Below are 13,984 nucleotides of genomic sequence, written 5' to 3'. Positions count from 1 at the left end.
TCTAAATAATTAATTTAAATTTAATAAATAATATTAAAATAATATCTTAATTCCGACATTGTATACATATATTTTATGTAGGTCACAATCAAATTATTTAAATTGGATGAAATTAAGAGAATATGAGTTGTGATTATGTGAATAACTAAGATTTATATTACAAAAAAATTATCCTATAATTAAAATTTTAAATAATGAAATTATTTAACTTTATAACATAATTAGATTTTCTTTGTAATCGGCTTATTTAAAGGTTCTTGACACCCGAAGACGAAATATGGGCCTTTCCATTTAAAATTAGACACAAATTGTGTGGGGCCTTAATACCACGAAAGCCCAATAGGCCAATGGGCCGGGTTTCCAATACTTTTCTAATGCAAAGTAATGCATGTTATTTTTGCTGGGGAACTTATATGGGCGAGTTAATACAATTTTTTTTATTTATGCTTCACTCCTTGAATTGGATTATTTTCTTCGTCCAAAATTAATCTAAATAAAATACGCACCTTAACTTATCTGCTAAAATAATTTTTTAAAAAATTAAATTTTGGATCATCCAAACTCCAATTTCAGCAAACTTATAGTCAATAAATGTCTCAGCGAGAGCAACCCAACAACACCAAATTCAATCAAATTTCAGACCAAATGGGCTCAAAATAAGTGGGCGGAGCATAATTGAAAGCTTTTTATGACCAAATGATGTTCAAATATTACAAACTTATAGTCAAATCAAGCGGTTCGATGAAACGAATCCAACAAGTCCAAGATCACTTAATTCTGACATCATTAATGCACTTGTGAATACTCCAACAAGTCCGATTGAACACATCAAAGTTGCCCTTGAACTTTTCCTTTTTTAAGGAGCATGTCACTCACAAAAATTTATAAATAAGTTCATTCTATCTTCATGAAGGGACCCTTTTCGGGGCGTATTTATAGTGGAGGTCTGGCAGAACTAGCCTACAGGCCCAGTAAAAGCCTACTTTATTTCAAAAATAAATGTCATTTTTACCAAGTCAGGCCAGGCCCATTACAGGCAGAAATATATTTGCTCTTAGTAACTTAGGCTAATAAAATAAAGGAGCTGGGATTCGAACCCAAAAAATTTACTTTAAAAGACAGGGCCCATATCCAATAGGATCCTAAATCTTTCGATAATACTTTTTATTGTATTTTATTTAAATTATTTTTAAACCGCATATAAAATTTTTAGTGAATTTTTTGTATTTGACATAAAATTGTAATCAATAATTTTATTGAAAAATACTATATTAAAAAAACTATAAGTTTCATTACTAAACATCATATATATTATACGATGGTAGCTCTCTACGAATGTCTGTTTATGCCTTCGCTATTAAGCCTCTTCGCTTCTTCTACAACATCACTGGCTTCACGTGCTTCGCATAAAGAAGGGTTATGAAGGAGTCGCTTTAGAAGCTTCTTTGTCTTCTTCTACAACATTGTTAGCAATTCAAGGGCTTCGTTTCAAGAAGCTTCTTCGCCTTCTTCTCCTCTCAGATATAAAATCATGATTGTAGTTCGCCACAAAGTAATAGTTTTTCTTTCATTGCAAACTTCTTTGGCTATTCTCGACTGTCTGTTTTTATTTTTGGCGAAGATGCAACTCACCTCTCTTTTGGTTGTGTTTTGACTATAAGAATTAAGTGGAAAATAAATATAATTTATCAAATAATTACATCTTGGATGTTTGGTTTAGGTGTTATTGATAAGAAATTATATTGACCAAGTAAATTAGAACGTGTGCATATTTCACTTTGTAATAATATAATTAAAATATTCATACTATGAATTTTTTTATTTTTTTTATTTTTATTCACATGCATTTAAAACACGTGTAATAAAACAAGTATATTAAAAAAAAAAAAATTCTTTCCCTTTTATTTTAATTTTCCAAAAATCATTTAGAAAGTGAAAATTTATAATAAATATAATTCAAATTTATCGAATCTAAAATAATTATAATTTGCTGAAAATTAATTTTTTTATTTACTTATTTTATAAATGAAACAGCAAATGGTGATTAGAAAAATACAGTAGAAAGCAACGTCTCTTTGCGTGTTCAAATTGAGGAAGCAAATTTATATGGTATTGGCAGAGTTATTTTGTCCATTTTTGACGGTACAAATTTAAAGTTCTTCAAACCCCTTAGCGTTTATGTTCTTAAAAGTCGGATATAAAAACTTTTGCCTTCTTTCTCAATTTGCGGCGCTCATCATCCAAAAGTTATCAAGTGGCTATTGGCTTAGGTCGATAGTGTTGCTCATCCTCTTTAAAGTAGGATAGGGACTCTCTTAGTTGTTAAATCATATAGAGAAATAAATAATAAAATAGAAATGCGGTCGAAATTAAAGAACTCTAGGATTTAATGTGTAAAATTTTGAAATCGGAAAAAAATCATGGAGCCTCATCAGACCAAGAAATTCATTGTACAAATTTGGATAAATTGTTATAGATCTTTGTTATCTCTTATTCTCTCACTCTCTCATTGCTTACATTCTATCATACATAGTTTTTACACACTAAACTGAAGAAAGAAAGAAAAAAATAAAATAAATAAAACCTCTAATTACCACCAATGGACTTCACCTTTAAGAAAAAGCAAAGAAGAAAGATTGTCCAGTCCTCTTCACAGCGTTGCAGCACTCCACTCTGTCTTTTCTCCCAACAAATTTTTACAGCGTCGAGGCGATTGGGTACACAGCGCTGGGCATTGTACAAAAAAATGTAAAGAGTACTCAACCCCTACTCCATGAGGCGTGGCGATCGGAGCGATCGTCTTGTTTGGTCAGGGAAAAATTGAAGCTGGATACGGGCATGGTAGGTGTCATTCAGGATCTACGCAAAGAACTACTTATATGCTTGGGGAGTTGTGGTGAACGCTCATGTGCATGTAGTGGTCATTTCTTGAACTTGTAATTTTGTACCTATTGGATCACTGTAGGTGCCTGCGTCGGAGCGACCTGGTGGAGTAGTAGTCGTGGTTGGGAAGGCATGAAGAATTAAAGAAAAAGTTAATTTAGCAGTGGCTGTAGATTCGGAAGAAAGATGGATTGATTTAGATGTTTTGTAAAATCTGGAATAAGGTGGAGATTGTTAAGATTTAGTCCAAATTTATGTTAGTTTTTTAGTTGTACTTGCTTTAGGTTCTTATGTAGTTTTGTATTGCCATTAACATCGATAAATAGTTATGCAATAGGCTGTAATATAGACTCCAAGCCAAACAATAAACATTAGTTTTGAAGGATACATCTTCCTCCAAGATCACAACAATATATTTGTGCCTGAATTTATTGGTTCCAAATTATTTACGACAAATATTTTAGTGACCGATTTTACGACATGAATTGGTCATAAAATTGTATTTGTGGCATATATAAGCCTTTAATGACTAAACCCTAATTTAAGTCAATATCAAATATTTTCGACTTACGGAGCTCATCTTGATCTGTTTGTTGGGAGCTTTGTGACGTTTATATGAATTTGTCTTAATTGATCTAAATAGAAAAAAAAATATTGCTGGCCTCTAAAAAATCTGAGCCCAATAAAAGAAATCAAATAACCTTGAATTATTTTAAATCTAGTTGCAATTATCTATTAATGACTTTTCAAACCCACTTAATGCTCTTGTTGTCCAAAGATGCTCTTGTTGTCCTTTGAAAATAATAAAAATATACATATATTATAAAGCCTACTAAAAAGACAAAAAAGATGCAATTATAATTCCTGAGATGTCTTCATCATTGGCATATGATTATAAAATCCAATAAAAATTGATCAATCATGCTAATAAATTTGCATTAAAAAATAAAATTTATTTATTTTTCACATAATGCATTTTTTCCCATCATTTTTGATTTAGGTGGAGAAAAAATGGTAGGTAATATTCTGGCAGCATTTTTAGCGGCTCTATCGATGATTTTTAATTTATTTACTAATGGGAGGTTTTTAAATTTCTATTTAAAAAATAAAAAAAAAGTTAACTTAGAGTAGAGGTAGGTGTCAAAACGGGTTAATGGGTTAGGTTTAAATTCGACTTAAAGTTGACCTATTTTGAATCCAGTCAACTCAAATTCAATGTATTTAATAAATGGGTAAAAATATGAACCCAAACCTAACTTTTTTCGCAACTATAGAGTTTAGTTTAATTGATATATATATATATATAAACAAGCATATCATCAAACGAAAGAATTTAAGAAAAAATATTTAAACAAAATACTTTATAGGGTAAAAATATATTTTAAAGTTCAAACTGAAACCAACACATCAATTAAACAGGTCAAGCATAACCCAAAGTTCTTGGTTCGGACCCAAGTGAGGTTGTTGATCAAATTATTTATTAATATTTGACACTACTATTAGAGGGTATAAGAAAATTAAAAAAAATTAAAATTAAAATCCATTATTGATTGCAAAGTAACATATACTAAATTAGAACAAAAGACATTATCTATATTTCAAGCTATTTCGAATCATATAATTAGGCTTAATCTAATACAAGTTTTATAATTAGTTTTCATATATAAATTTTATTTAGAAAAAATGATTATTTTATATCTTTATTTCTATTAATTGATTAATAAAATACATTATAGTTTTATGAAATGAAAAATTGAATTTTTACCTTTACAATCATGCTTTGAACAATTAATCAAAAGTAGGTTAACCAACTCTTTGACTTGGCTACCTTTTTAAGGAATTTAGTTATATTTTAGGAATTTATGAAGAGTATTAGTGGAATTCTAAGTTGGATCACCCAAAGATGCCAACTTTAGATAAATATCAGCATGCATAACTAATATATTTAAATTAATTTCAAAATATAAGATCAGTATATTATGTTTCAAATTTAATAATTTTTTTTATAATTAGTAAATTTATTTTAAAATAAAAAATATTAAAAACTAATTAATTAGCTCAATTTAATTATTAACAATTGTAATCCTAGTAAATTAAAATAAGACTGCTTTAATCCAGTTTTTTCTCTTAATTATTGTGCAAAGCAATCACTAACGTCACTACTGAAATTAAAAAAGTACTGTGGATAAAAAAAAAATCAAAGTAAAACATGCAAAAGACCTACACTAAAAAGCAAAAGTAGATGATGCAACTTGACTTCATATAGAAAAGTGCCTTATCCATTTAATATTTTGTTAAATGCATTACAAACCTCGTCGCCGCTTAGCTTGGTTGATGGGCGAGTGCGGTTGGGTACCCCCCAAATCATGTTCGATTTCTCTTGAGTAGCAGTGCCTCTTCAGTAGGGCACAATCAAGTGTTGGTGAGGAAATTTTTGTGGTGGGTGCCTCTTCCAAGTCAGTCGAGGATTAGTCGCACCGCCAAACGCCTAATAAGTTGAAGTGACTGCGGGTAGATACCTCATTCCAATAAAAAAAAAAGCTTCACAAACTCTCATAACTTCCTTTTAAAGCAAATAAGTAGAGGCATAAGTGAGCCGAGTAGGCTTGGCTTAATTGGCTCTCGTAACTGCTTGAACTTGACTCGTTAATAAGCTCGCGAGTCGAGCTTATCAACTTTCAAGCTTGAGCTTATAGCCGAGCTCGAATATTAGGCATATGTACTCGACTACACTCAACTCATTTGCACCTTTACAAATGAGTACCAAAATCCGACCAACAAAGATTCTCAAATCCTTTTGCAACAAATGTGACACACATCGGAGTGCTCTTCCTCCAAATTAATTAAATATTAAATTTTTTTCCAAATTTAATTAATTATATGATTTTGTATTTTCAAGAGGTGAAATTAAATTATTAAAAAACAAGTAAGCTAATGTGTTGGAATTTGGGGTGAGATATAAAATCTCTCAATTTTATAAATAATTATATAATTTTTTATATGATATAAACAACATGACTATAGTTTTTATTATTTATTTTAACCATCAAATAATTATATAATTTTTTTTAGCTAACTTAATATTGAAAAAAAAAAAAGTTTCTTAAATTCAAGGCGTGTTCTAACGGCTACAAAGCCTCCCTTAACAATTACATGGAAGCTTCCAAAGATATCTACAGACTTCTAAATTACTTAGGAGAAGAAGATTAACAGGTCTAACTTCTAACTTTCAACAACATTCACAAAAAAGAAAGGAAGAAAAACAAACTAGACAGGCATGGAGATCACAGTTTCCTCCTCCGGGTTTGATCGCCTCCTCCTCCTCCTGTACTCCTTGTTGTCCGTCGACGGCTCCACCACGTCGGCGGCGAACGTCACCTTCTTCTTCGGCCGTTTAATCCTCCCTCCGCCTATCAAATCCCAAATAATAATAGAGAAACAGAAACAAATCAAGTTTAGAGAAAAACTATCCGGCCTAGAAGTAATTAGAAATAATTTCTCTTCGCATAGGAAAATAGAGGAGAGGAAAGAGAAATATGCAATATTTGTTCTAGCTAAGATATATCATGGAAACAAGAAAGGAGGGGAATAGGAAGAAGAAGAAGAAGTGAGAAATCATGAGAAAGATGGAAGATTTGTCCTTACCGAGCTCAAGTTCGGCTTTTTTCATGAAATCGGCGACAAGGCGCTTGTGAAATTGATGGACGACGAGAGCTACGCTGCTGGAGATCGCCACCACAGCCATTAATCCCACACAGCCGGAGCTTTCCATCTCCCTCTCGCTCTCTTTCAACACCGTTTCTTCTTCCTGGCTTTATGGATTCTACAGAGTTGCAGAATTATTACAAATAAACGCCAGAAAGCAGCGAAGGATTCCAACAGGTAACGAATTTGACTTTCTTGGAATTTTTATGACGAAATTAACCTTCTCCAGCGTATGAAAAAACTCATTGTTGGTATTGGCGAAAAAGAAAAAATGGTGTCCGATTATTACGATTAAAAGTACTAAGAGTGGAGCGAATTTTTTTTTTTTTAAATTGCTTTAAGATTAGTGTAAAATTAAATTCTCATATATTATACTCAAGTAGTGAGAGCTAGGCAGGACCGAAACCAGCCTTAATTTTCAAGGTGGGCAAACTTATAAATAATTGATGATGATGCCTCGAATTTTGCTCGACTCTTTATCATCGTACGCTTTGTAGATATGATAGGGTCCAAAGGGGTTGCACCCCCGGTCAGGTCACAGGGTCAAGGAACAAAACTCCTGGGGGGTTTCCTAGGGCAGTACTCCTGGAAAAATTTTGGCTCTGCGAGGGTTTCAGGGGGCAGCGCCTCCGGAACAAATTTTAGTTGTAAGAATATTTTTGGAATTCAAATTAATGATGAAATTCATAACAATAACACCTCTACATAATGTAAGTATATTTTTTGAAAAAAGAAAATGTTGAATTCTCTTTGTATTTGATTCATCGTTTCCTGACAATAAAACATCTACATAAATGTGTTTAATTATGTTGGGGGCTTAGTATTTTAAAACTTTTACAGGGGGGTGCAAATTACCTAAAAACACTTGTAATAAAGACTAAAAAATAAATGAAGAGAGACAAATTTTTAAAAATATATATAATAAAAAAAAGGTTATCCCTGAGCCAAAGGGGAATCCGCCCCTAGCGCCAGGGTGGGGGCCCTAAGAGCACGGGCCCCCACTGGCCCCTCACATAGTTCATCACAAAATGGCCCATTCCGAGTTCATCATATAACATACAAACCTACAGTATAGTTAATTTTGAATTTAAAAACAAAACAATTTTGCTGTTGGGGATCAAACTTAGCATCTCTTATCCACTAAACCAAAAGAGTATTTCAGCTTTTAATTTTTATTCAAATAATTAATTAAATTATAAACAATAATTTTATAATTTCTATAAATATAAAAGAGAAATATACCACTTGAAAATTTTAAAAATATTTTAAAAATCATCAAAAATTATCAAAAAGATTATTATTTTAATCATTATAATTAGATTATAAGGATATACATAATTTATAAATTATTTATAATTTTTAAATAAACTTAATATTTAATTTCAGATAACAAGCATAACATAAATAAAAAAATATTAAATCATTTTTGTATAAAGAGGCAATCACTGAAAAAACACTCATTCAAATTCGGTTGGTGAACGCATTAAATTACTACAATGCCCTTATTTTAGGTTTAAAGCCGGTTCGTTGACTACAGTAGTCAAGCAACCGGTCTCAGCGGTTCATGCAACGCTTCACCTTACTCGCTGTGAGTTTACCGCCCACAACACATGTGAAAATTAATGCCGTTAGTTGGCTGCTTGCCGACCTTAAATCGATTACGCGAAGAGGTGATGGGAACCTAGGGGATCTATGGGCCATGTGGCAGTGGGCCCATAGTATCTATTTCTCTCCACTTTCTCGTGAAAAATCTAGTATAGGCTACGAGCAGAACAGGAAACGGCTACGCAATCCAATAGTCATTCGAAACGTGTCACAAAGGGTTAAAGCGTGGGCCCCTACATCAAAGTCGAACTTGCTTAATGCTTACCGTTCCAGTGGTTGAAGCGTTAGCGTCTTTTCATTTATTATATTTTTTTATTTCTTTAATAATGCCGTGTAGGTCTTGCGGAGGGATATTATAAAAATAAAATGCATAATGATGTAAGAGAGCTTTTTTAGGAAAATTTCCGCTAAATGCTTATATTTAAAGGTGTCAATATTTAAGACTTAAAAATCGAATTCGAATTCGAATTCCACTAAAAAATTTCTGATTAGGGTTAACCTGCTTCTGAAATGGTCCGGATTCGACTTGTTTGAAAAAAATGGATCGGGAATGAGTTAACCCGCTAACCTGATGCTGACCCGGAAACCGAGTCGCGCCAGCTCAGCCTATCAGCCTTTGGCATCAAGTCTCATGTCACGTTAGCCCGTCCGTAGTCCTCGTCACAGCGCGTCAGCCCACCAATGCGTCGCATTAGCGCGTCTGCGTGCCATCCATTGTTCGTGTGCCCTTAGTCGAAGGTTGTTGCAACTTCCCTAACCGGAGGATCCATCCCCGATAGCTTCGTCCGCCGCCGCCGCCTCTGCCATTGTCGCCATTCGTCGCAACCATAACCTACAAACGCCATACACAGTCGTTTCCTCCATCTTACTTTGGTTAGGGTAATCTGGGTCATGTCGAGTTGATCTGGACCCAATGCGGGTTGGGTTTGGGTTTGAGAATCTGACCCAATTTTAAAAATGGGTAGGTTTCGTATCATATCAAATATTATCCGGATAGTTTCATTTTAGATTCGAACTCGATCCGAAACCTGATTTTGATAGCCCTACTTATATTGAAATTGTATTTGAAGGATTTAAATATGAAAAACATTTGGGCACTCAAATTTTAATAAAATATTTCATATAACCCTTAAACTTAATTTAAGATGATTTTAATGAAATAATAATAATTATAGTGTATCAATATATTACTCTTTTCATGCTTATTTATTAAATTTAATTAAAAAATTGGACATATTTATCAGCGCTATGTTAATCAGAACCGTGTATTTGATCATTTGTGAAATTTAAAAATTGAAATGAATAAATTATTTTTAAATTAAACTAAATTTAATAATTGAAATTTTGTTTTGTTAATTAGATTTGATTTATTATGAGCCTAAACTAATTAGTTTTAATACTAAACCTAATTTCCTCTAGCTTTGTTACTTTCTAGAATATTTATAGTGATGGAGAAAAAGTATTGAATATGTTACATTTGTATAAATATATACATCACAAAGGCAAAAATGATTCCACTATTGCTTCTTATGATTTCAAAATGATGAATGCTTTCCTTTCTCTTACTTCCTAAGGCATAAAAAATAGGGCATTGTTTGTTCCTTCTCTCCCTTATGTTAATGAAATTGTTAAAGATTTATAGATAAACGATATGAAGTTCTTGCACAAAAGGGTCCATAGCTCAGTGGTAGAGCAATTGACTGCAGATCAATAGGTCACCGGTTCGAACCCGGTTGGGCCCTTATTTAGTTTCATCCGTATATTTGTTGACAAAGAAATTGATAAAATATTGTAGACATAGGCTATATAGAATGAATTTTATGATGAAGATTACAATATCCTCGAGGTGTTTGATTTGTCTTTAAGAGATTGCTTGTAATATGCTTGATTGCTCTTCTTTAAGAAGAGAAGACCAAAAGCAAGGAAGTTTAATAAAAGTTTTGACATATGGAGTGAGAGTTAGTATTGAAGATGCAAATGTTTTAGGGGCTGTTTGGTATGCAGAATTAGGAGAGTGAAGTAATTTATTTACACGCATTTTGTGAATTACGTTGTTTGGTTGGGTTTGAGCGGAGAATAATGAATTCATCCGAAGAATAAGCAGTGTATTACAAAGGGCATTTCGCGCGACTTTGAAACCCGCTCAAATTGAGCGGGTTTAGAAATCCTCCGCTGCGCCAGTTTTCGTCGGAGTCATGGTAGAGACGGAGTAAAGCTGGAGTTCATGGCGGAACCGGAGTCGGCTTTCTCCCGCGCATGCGTGGGGACACACAAGCACCTCCCACTAAAGATCGTCGGGGGCTCCAGCCATGGTAACGGCGTTGACTGGTGGGCATTTGGGGTTTTTATCTACGAGTTAATGTATGGCCGGACGCCGTTCAAGAGAGGGAGCAAAGAAGCTAATTTGAAGATCATTCTCTTGAGGTAGGTGGGGTTTCCCGAAGCTGGGGCGAACCAACGACGTGCGGTGGTGACACGTCCATTCTTTGATGGAGCAGGATCCGCGGCGGAGGATGGGGAGCGGAATCCACGATCGGCTTTCTCCCGCGCATTCTCTCAAAGTGTAATGATTTCGCGACTGCTGGAGCGGGATCTGCGGGGAGGATGGGGAGCGTGAAGGGGGCAAATGAGATCAAGCGGCATCCGTTTTTTGATGGTGTGAGTTGGGCGCTTATTCGTATAATGAAGCCGCCGGTGGTGGTGGGGCACAATGTCAGCTCCGTGAGAAGGAAGGTTTCAAGGGAGCGAAAGCGGTGGTGGACGTGGAAGTGGAGCAATAGCAATAGTAAATAGCAATAGTAAAAGAAATGATGAAATAGTTGTTTACCGGATGAAGGCGAAAGAAATGAAAGGGAAATAGTGATTCCATGATCTCTAGCTGTTATGTTCAACTGGGTAGTTTTGGGAGGAGTTTTTGTACTGACATGTGCTTGTAACTTTCTTTATTAATAATATCTACTAAATGAATTATTTTCAGCCTAATTAGAGTAATCGAGGATTCATATAATCCTATTAAAGGGATGTTTGAATGCAAGAACATAAATTTTAAGAAAAAATTAAATATGTTATATTACATTTACAAGCAGAGGTCACTAGAGTTTTAGTCACATTGAAAGTTGAGGAGCGTGGTCACGAAGGTCTTCATATTGCAAGGTCAAACATCAAGGAAAATGCAGTCGTGCCTATGCAGAGGTACAAAAGTCCGCGTTCGGTCGATCTTTCAAAAATTACAAGAACCTCAAAAACCCTACAAATCAAAAGAAGAAAGAATAAAATTTTATAGAACCATAGGTAGTGGGCATTCGACATTCAAACGATTAAGGCCGATTAAAAGCATTTTACTTGATGTGGTAGTCGCCTTTGTGGATTTCGCGGCAGCGATCAATCGAGGTGAACGAACAAGATGATGGAGGCGGCAAACAAACAAAGACGATGGAGGTGAATGAAATAAGAAGAAGTGGGATGAAATAAGAAGAAGCACGCGGGATGAAATAAGAATTTTTGGATTTTGATAACCATCTGTCTATCCGTCGTTCGCAATCCCTTTTTACTTAGGGAAAAAAAGTATGCTGAGTGCTCACGCCAAATCCCTACTAAATAGCGAGAAAAGAGTATGCCTTAATAAATATTTATTAAGACAGTTAAATAAAATTGCCTTAATATGTATGTCCTTAAATTTTTTTTTTTTGTAAGAGATCTTTTTCGAAAGAGTTTGTTATAAATACATTGCTTTTATAAATGCACTAGTTGTAATGCCAAAATTAATTATGACAAAAAAATCACTTTTACTTTACTCTAGATCTATCAAACCAAACAAGGGAAATAATTCTCCTGCGTTTATTTTGCAGACAACCAAACAGTCTCAAAGTATTCGGATTACACTATATTTTCTTTACATTACATTTACTTTACACTAAATTTTCTTTTCAGACAACCAAACAGCCCCTAATTAGTGACATATCAATTTACGCCTCATCATTTTCCCCTTTTTTAGAGTTATCTCATAAAAAATTATATATTTCTTTGTAAGCTAGTCCACTCATTCATGTGTTGCTGAATTTTAGTGCAATTCTAAAACTAAAAATCGTCCTCTACCATCAGTAGTAGCCTAACACACGCACATATATAAAAGTTTTAAATGCGTATGTGCACGTTTTTCTATTGTGTCATAATAAACCCCTTTCCTTTCTCTTACTTCATAAGGCATAAAAAATAGGGCATTGTTTGTTCCTTCTCTCCCTTTTCTTTATTGGTATGTTAGTGAAATTGTTAAAGATTTATAGATAAATGATATGAAGTTCTTGCACAATAGGGTCCATAGCTCAGTGGTAGAGCAATTGACTGCAGATCAATAGGTCACCGGTTCGAACCCGGTTGGGCCCTTATTTAGTTTCATCCGTATATTTATTGATGCGACTGTTATTTTTTGCTTGAGGAAACTTATTAGTTACACATTTATTATTATTATTTTAATTTCTGATAGTTTTGCACAATAATTAGGATTTTTTTATTTTATTTTTTTGCTTCGGAATTAAATATATTTTGCATAGTGGATGTTTACGTGACTGATTTTGATAAAATTTTAGGCGATTTAACGATTTATATTTGTGCACCTCAGCTTAAAAAGTAAGAGCTGTCTGAAAAATTTGTAATATTCTATATTTACATATTTACATGAAATTATAATTAAATTTGCCTAAAATTCTTAAGAAATAAAATTTATGGGCTTGCATTTTTATCTTTGAATCTCTCTTCATATATAATTATTATTAAATTAATTTACTATACCTCAATATGCTTGAAAATTAATTAAAACTTTGTTACTATTTACACAGTTTATTTGACTCATATTAAAATCATAATCTTTAGGCTTAATTTGAGATGGCTTTCTTAATGTTTCTTAAAGCAATTTTTTAGTACAAAATTTTATTTTTTTGTACGAAACAACTACTCTAAAAAATAGTAAGAAAGTCATCACAAACGAAACCTTAATTTCAAATTGAGATAATCTCAATAAAACTTTCTCCATGTCAAGCTATCTTGGATAGGATTCAAAGAATTCTACCTTCTTTAAAAATTAATAATAAAAATAGAAAAATGCATATATTTGTTACGTGCTTGAAAATTGACGGTGCTAGAGTATGTATTTTATATCTTTAACTTTCGATAAAAAAATCAGCACATTTCAAAAAAAGTTGTAAATGATAATAAATTTTTTACTTGGAAAACTTAGGAAGGGAAAAAAAAAAGATCAGGCTTAGCTTCGTTGAATAATCTACAATATATCAGGATGTACAAGAATCATCATTTCCTCACAGTTGAGAATGATAAGACTTTTTGAGAACAACTATTTGATTTTGCTTATAGAGATTATAAAAATTGAATGTTCGCAAATCAACGGTTAAAATCGAACAATAATGTTAAATTTGGATAAGAGTCTATAAATAGTAGTTGTTATTGCTAGTGATTGCTGGTAGTGGCCATTAATAGTGATGAATTGAAAATGCATGAGCGCCCTTTAATTTTTCAACTCTTTGAACATTCTCACGTGTAGATAACGGAGCCTTATTTATAAGCTTTTTTATATTAATATTTTGAAAAATTTGACTAGAATTCATAATACTTCATCGTACGGTTTATATTGATCCCCTGGATCTGACATTATTTATTAAATGTTTGAATGCCTCATTAATGTCAGAATCATGTGATTTTGAGCTCATTAGATTCATCTCACTGAATCGTTCGATTTCACCATATAGAGATCAATTCATTTGTAACACCAATAGGTTCA

General features: G+C 33.0%; 1 protein-coding gene and 2 non-coding genes across 3 annotated transcripts; 2 read left to right on the top strand and 1 right to left on the bottom strand.

Moving 5' to 3' along the window:
- Window positions 1-5,971: 5,971 nt before the first annotated feature.
- Window positions 5,972-6,832, bottom strand: LOC110100786. The gene is made up of 2 exons (XM_020828454.2): window positions 6,529-6,832; window positions 5,972-6,293 (listed from the first exon to the last, which is right to left on the bottom strand). Exons 1-2 carry the CDS (start codon window positions 6,653-6,655, stop codon window positions 6,151-6,153), a joined length of 270 nt encoding a protein of 89 aa, XP_020684113.1. The 5' UTR covers window positions 6,656-6,832; the 3' UTR covers window positions 5,972-6,150.
- Window positions 6,833-9,863: 3,031 nt separating this feature from the next.
- On the top strand, window positions 9,864-9,935 carry TRNAC-GCA. The gene has a single exon. It is a non-coding gene; the product is annotated as a tRNA-Cys (tRNA).
- A 2,569-nt stretch (window positions 9,936-12,504) lies between these two features.
- TRNAC-GCA lies at window positions 12,505-12,576 on the top strand. Its single transcript has one exon. It is a non-coding gene; the product is annotated as a tRNA-Cys (tRNA).
- The last annotated feature ends 1,408 nt before the right edge of the window (window positions 12,577-13,984 follow it).

Source organism: Dendrobium catenatum, unplaced genomic scaffold (genome assembly GCF_001605985.2).
Source record: "Dendrobium catenatum unplaced genomic scaffold, ASM160598v2 original_scaffold_184645, whole genome shotgun sequence".
Taxonomy (NCBI): Eukaryota; Viridiplantae; Streptophyta; class Magnoliopsida; order Asparagales; family Orchidaceae; genus Dendrobium; species Dendrobium catenatum.
The sequence above is the reverse complement of the archived record's forward strand: the minus strand, read 5'-3'. Positions and strand labels throughout refer to the sequence as shown.

Bases quoted from the DNA above. Each gene is read 5' to 3' on its own strand.
- LOC110100786 (XM_020828454.2), bottom strand. From the start codon at position 6,655: ATGGAAAGCTCCGGCTGTGTGGGATTAATGGCTGTGGTGGCGATCTCC. The intron at 6,294-6,528 runs GTAAGGACAAAT...GGGATTTGATAG, and splicing joins AAAAGCCGAACTTGAGCTCG to GCGGAGGGAGGATTAAACGG.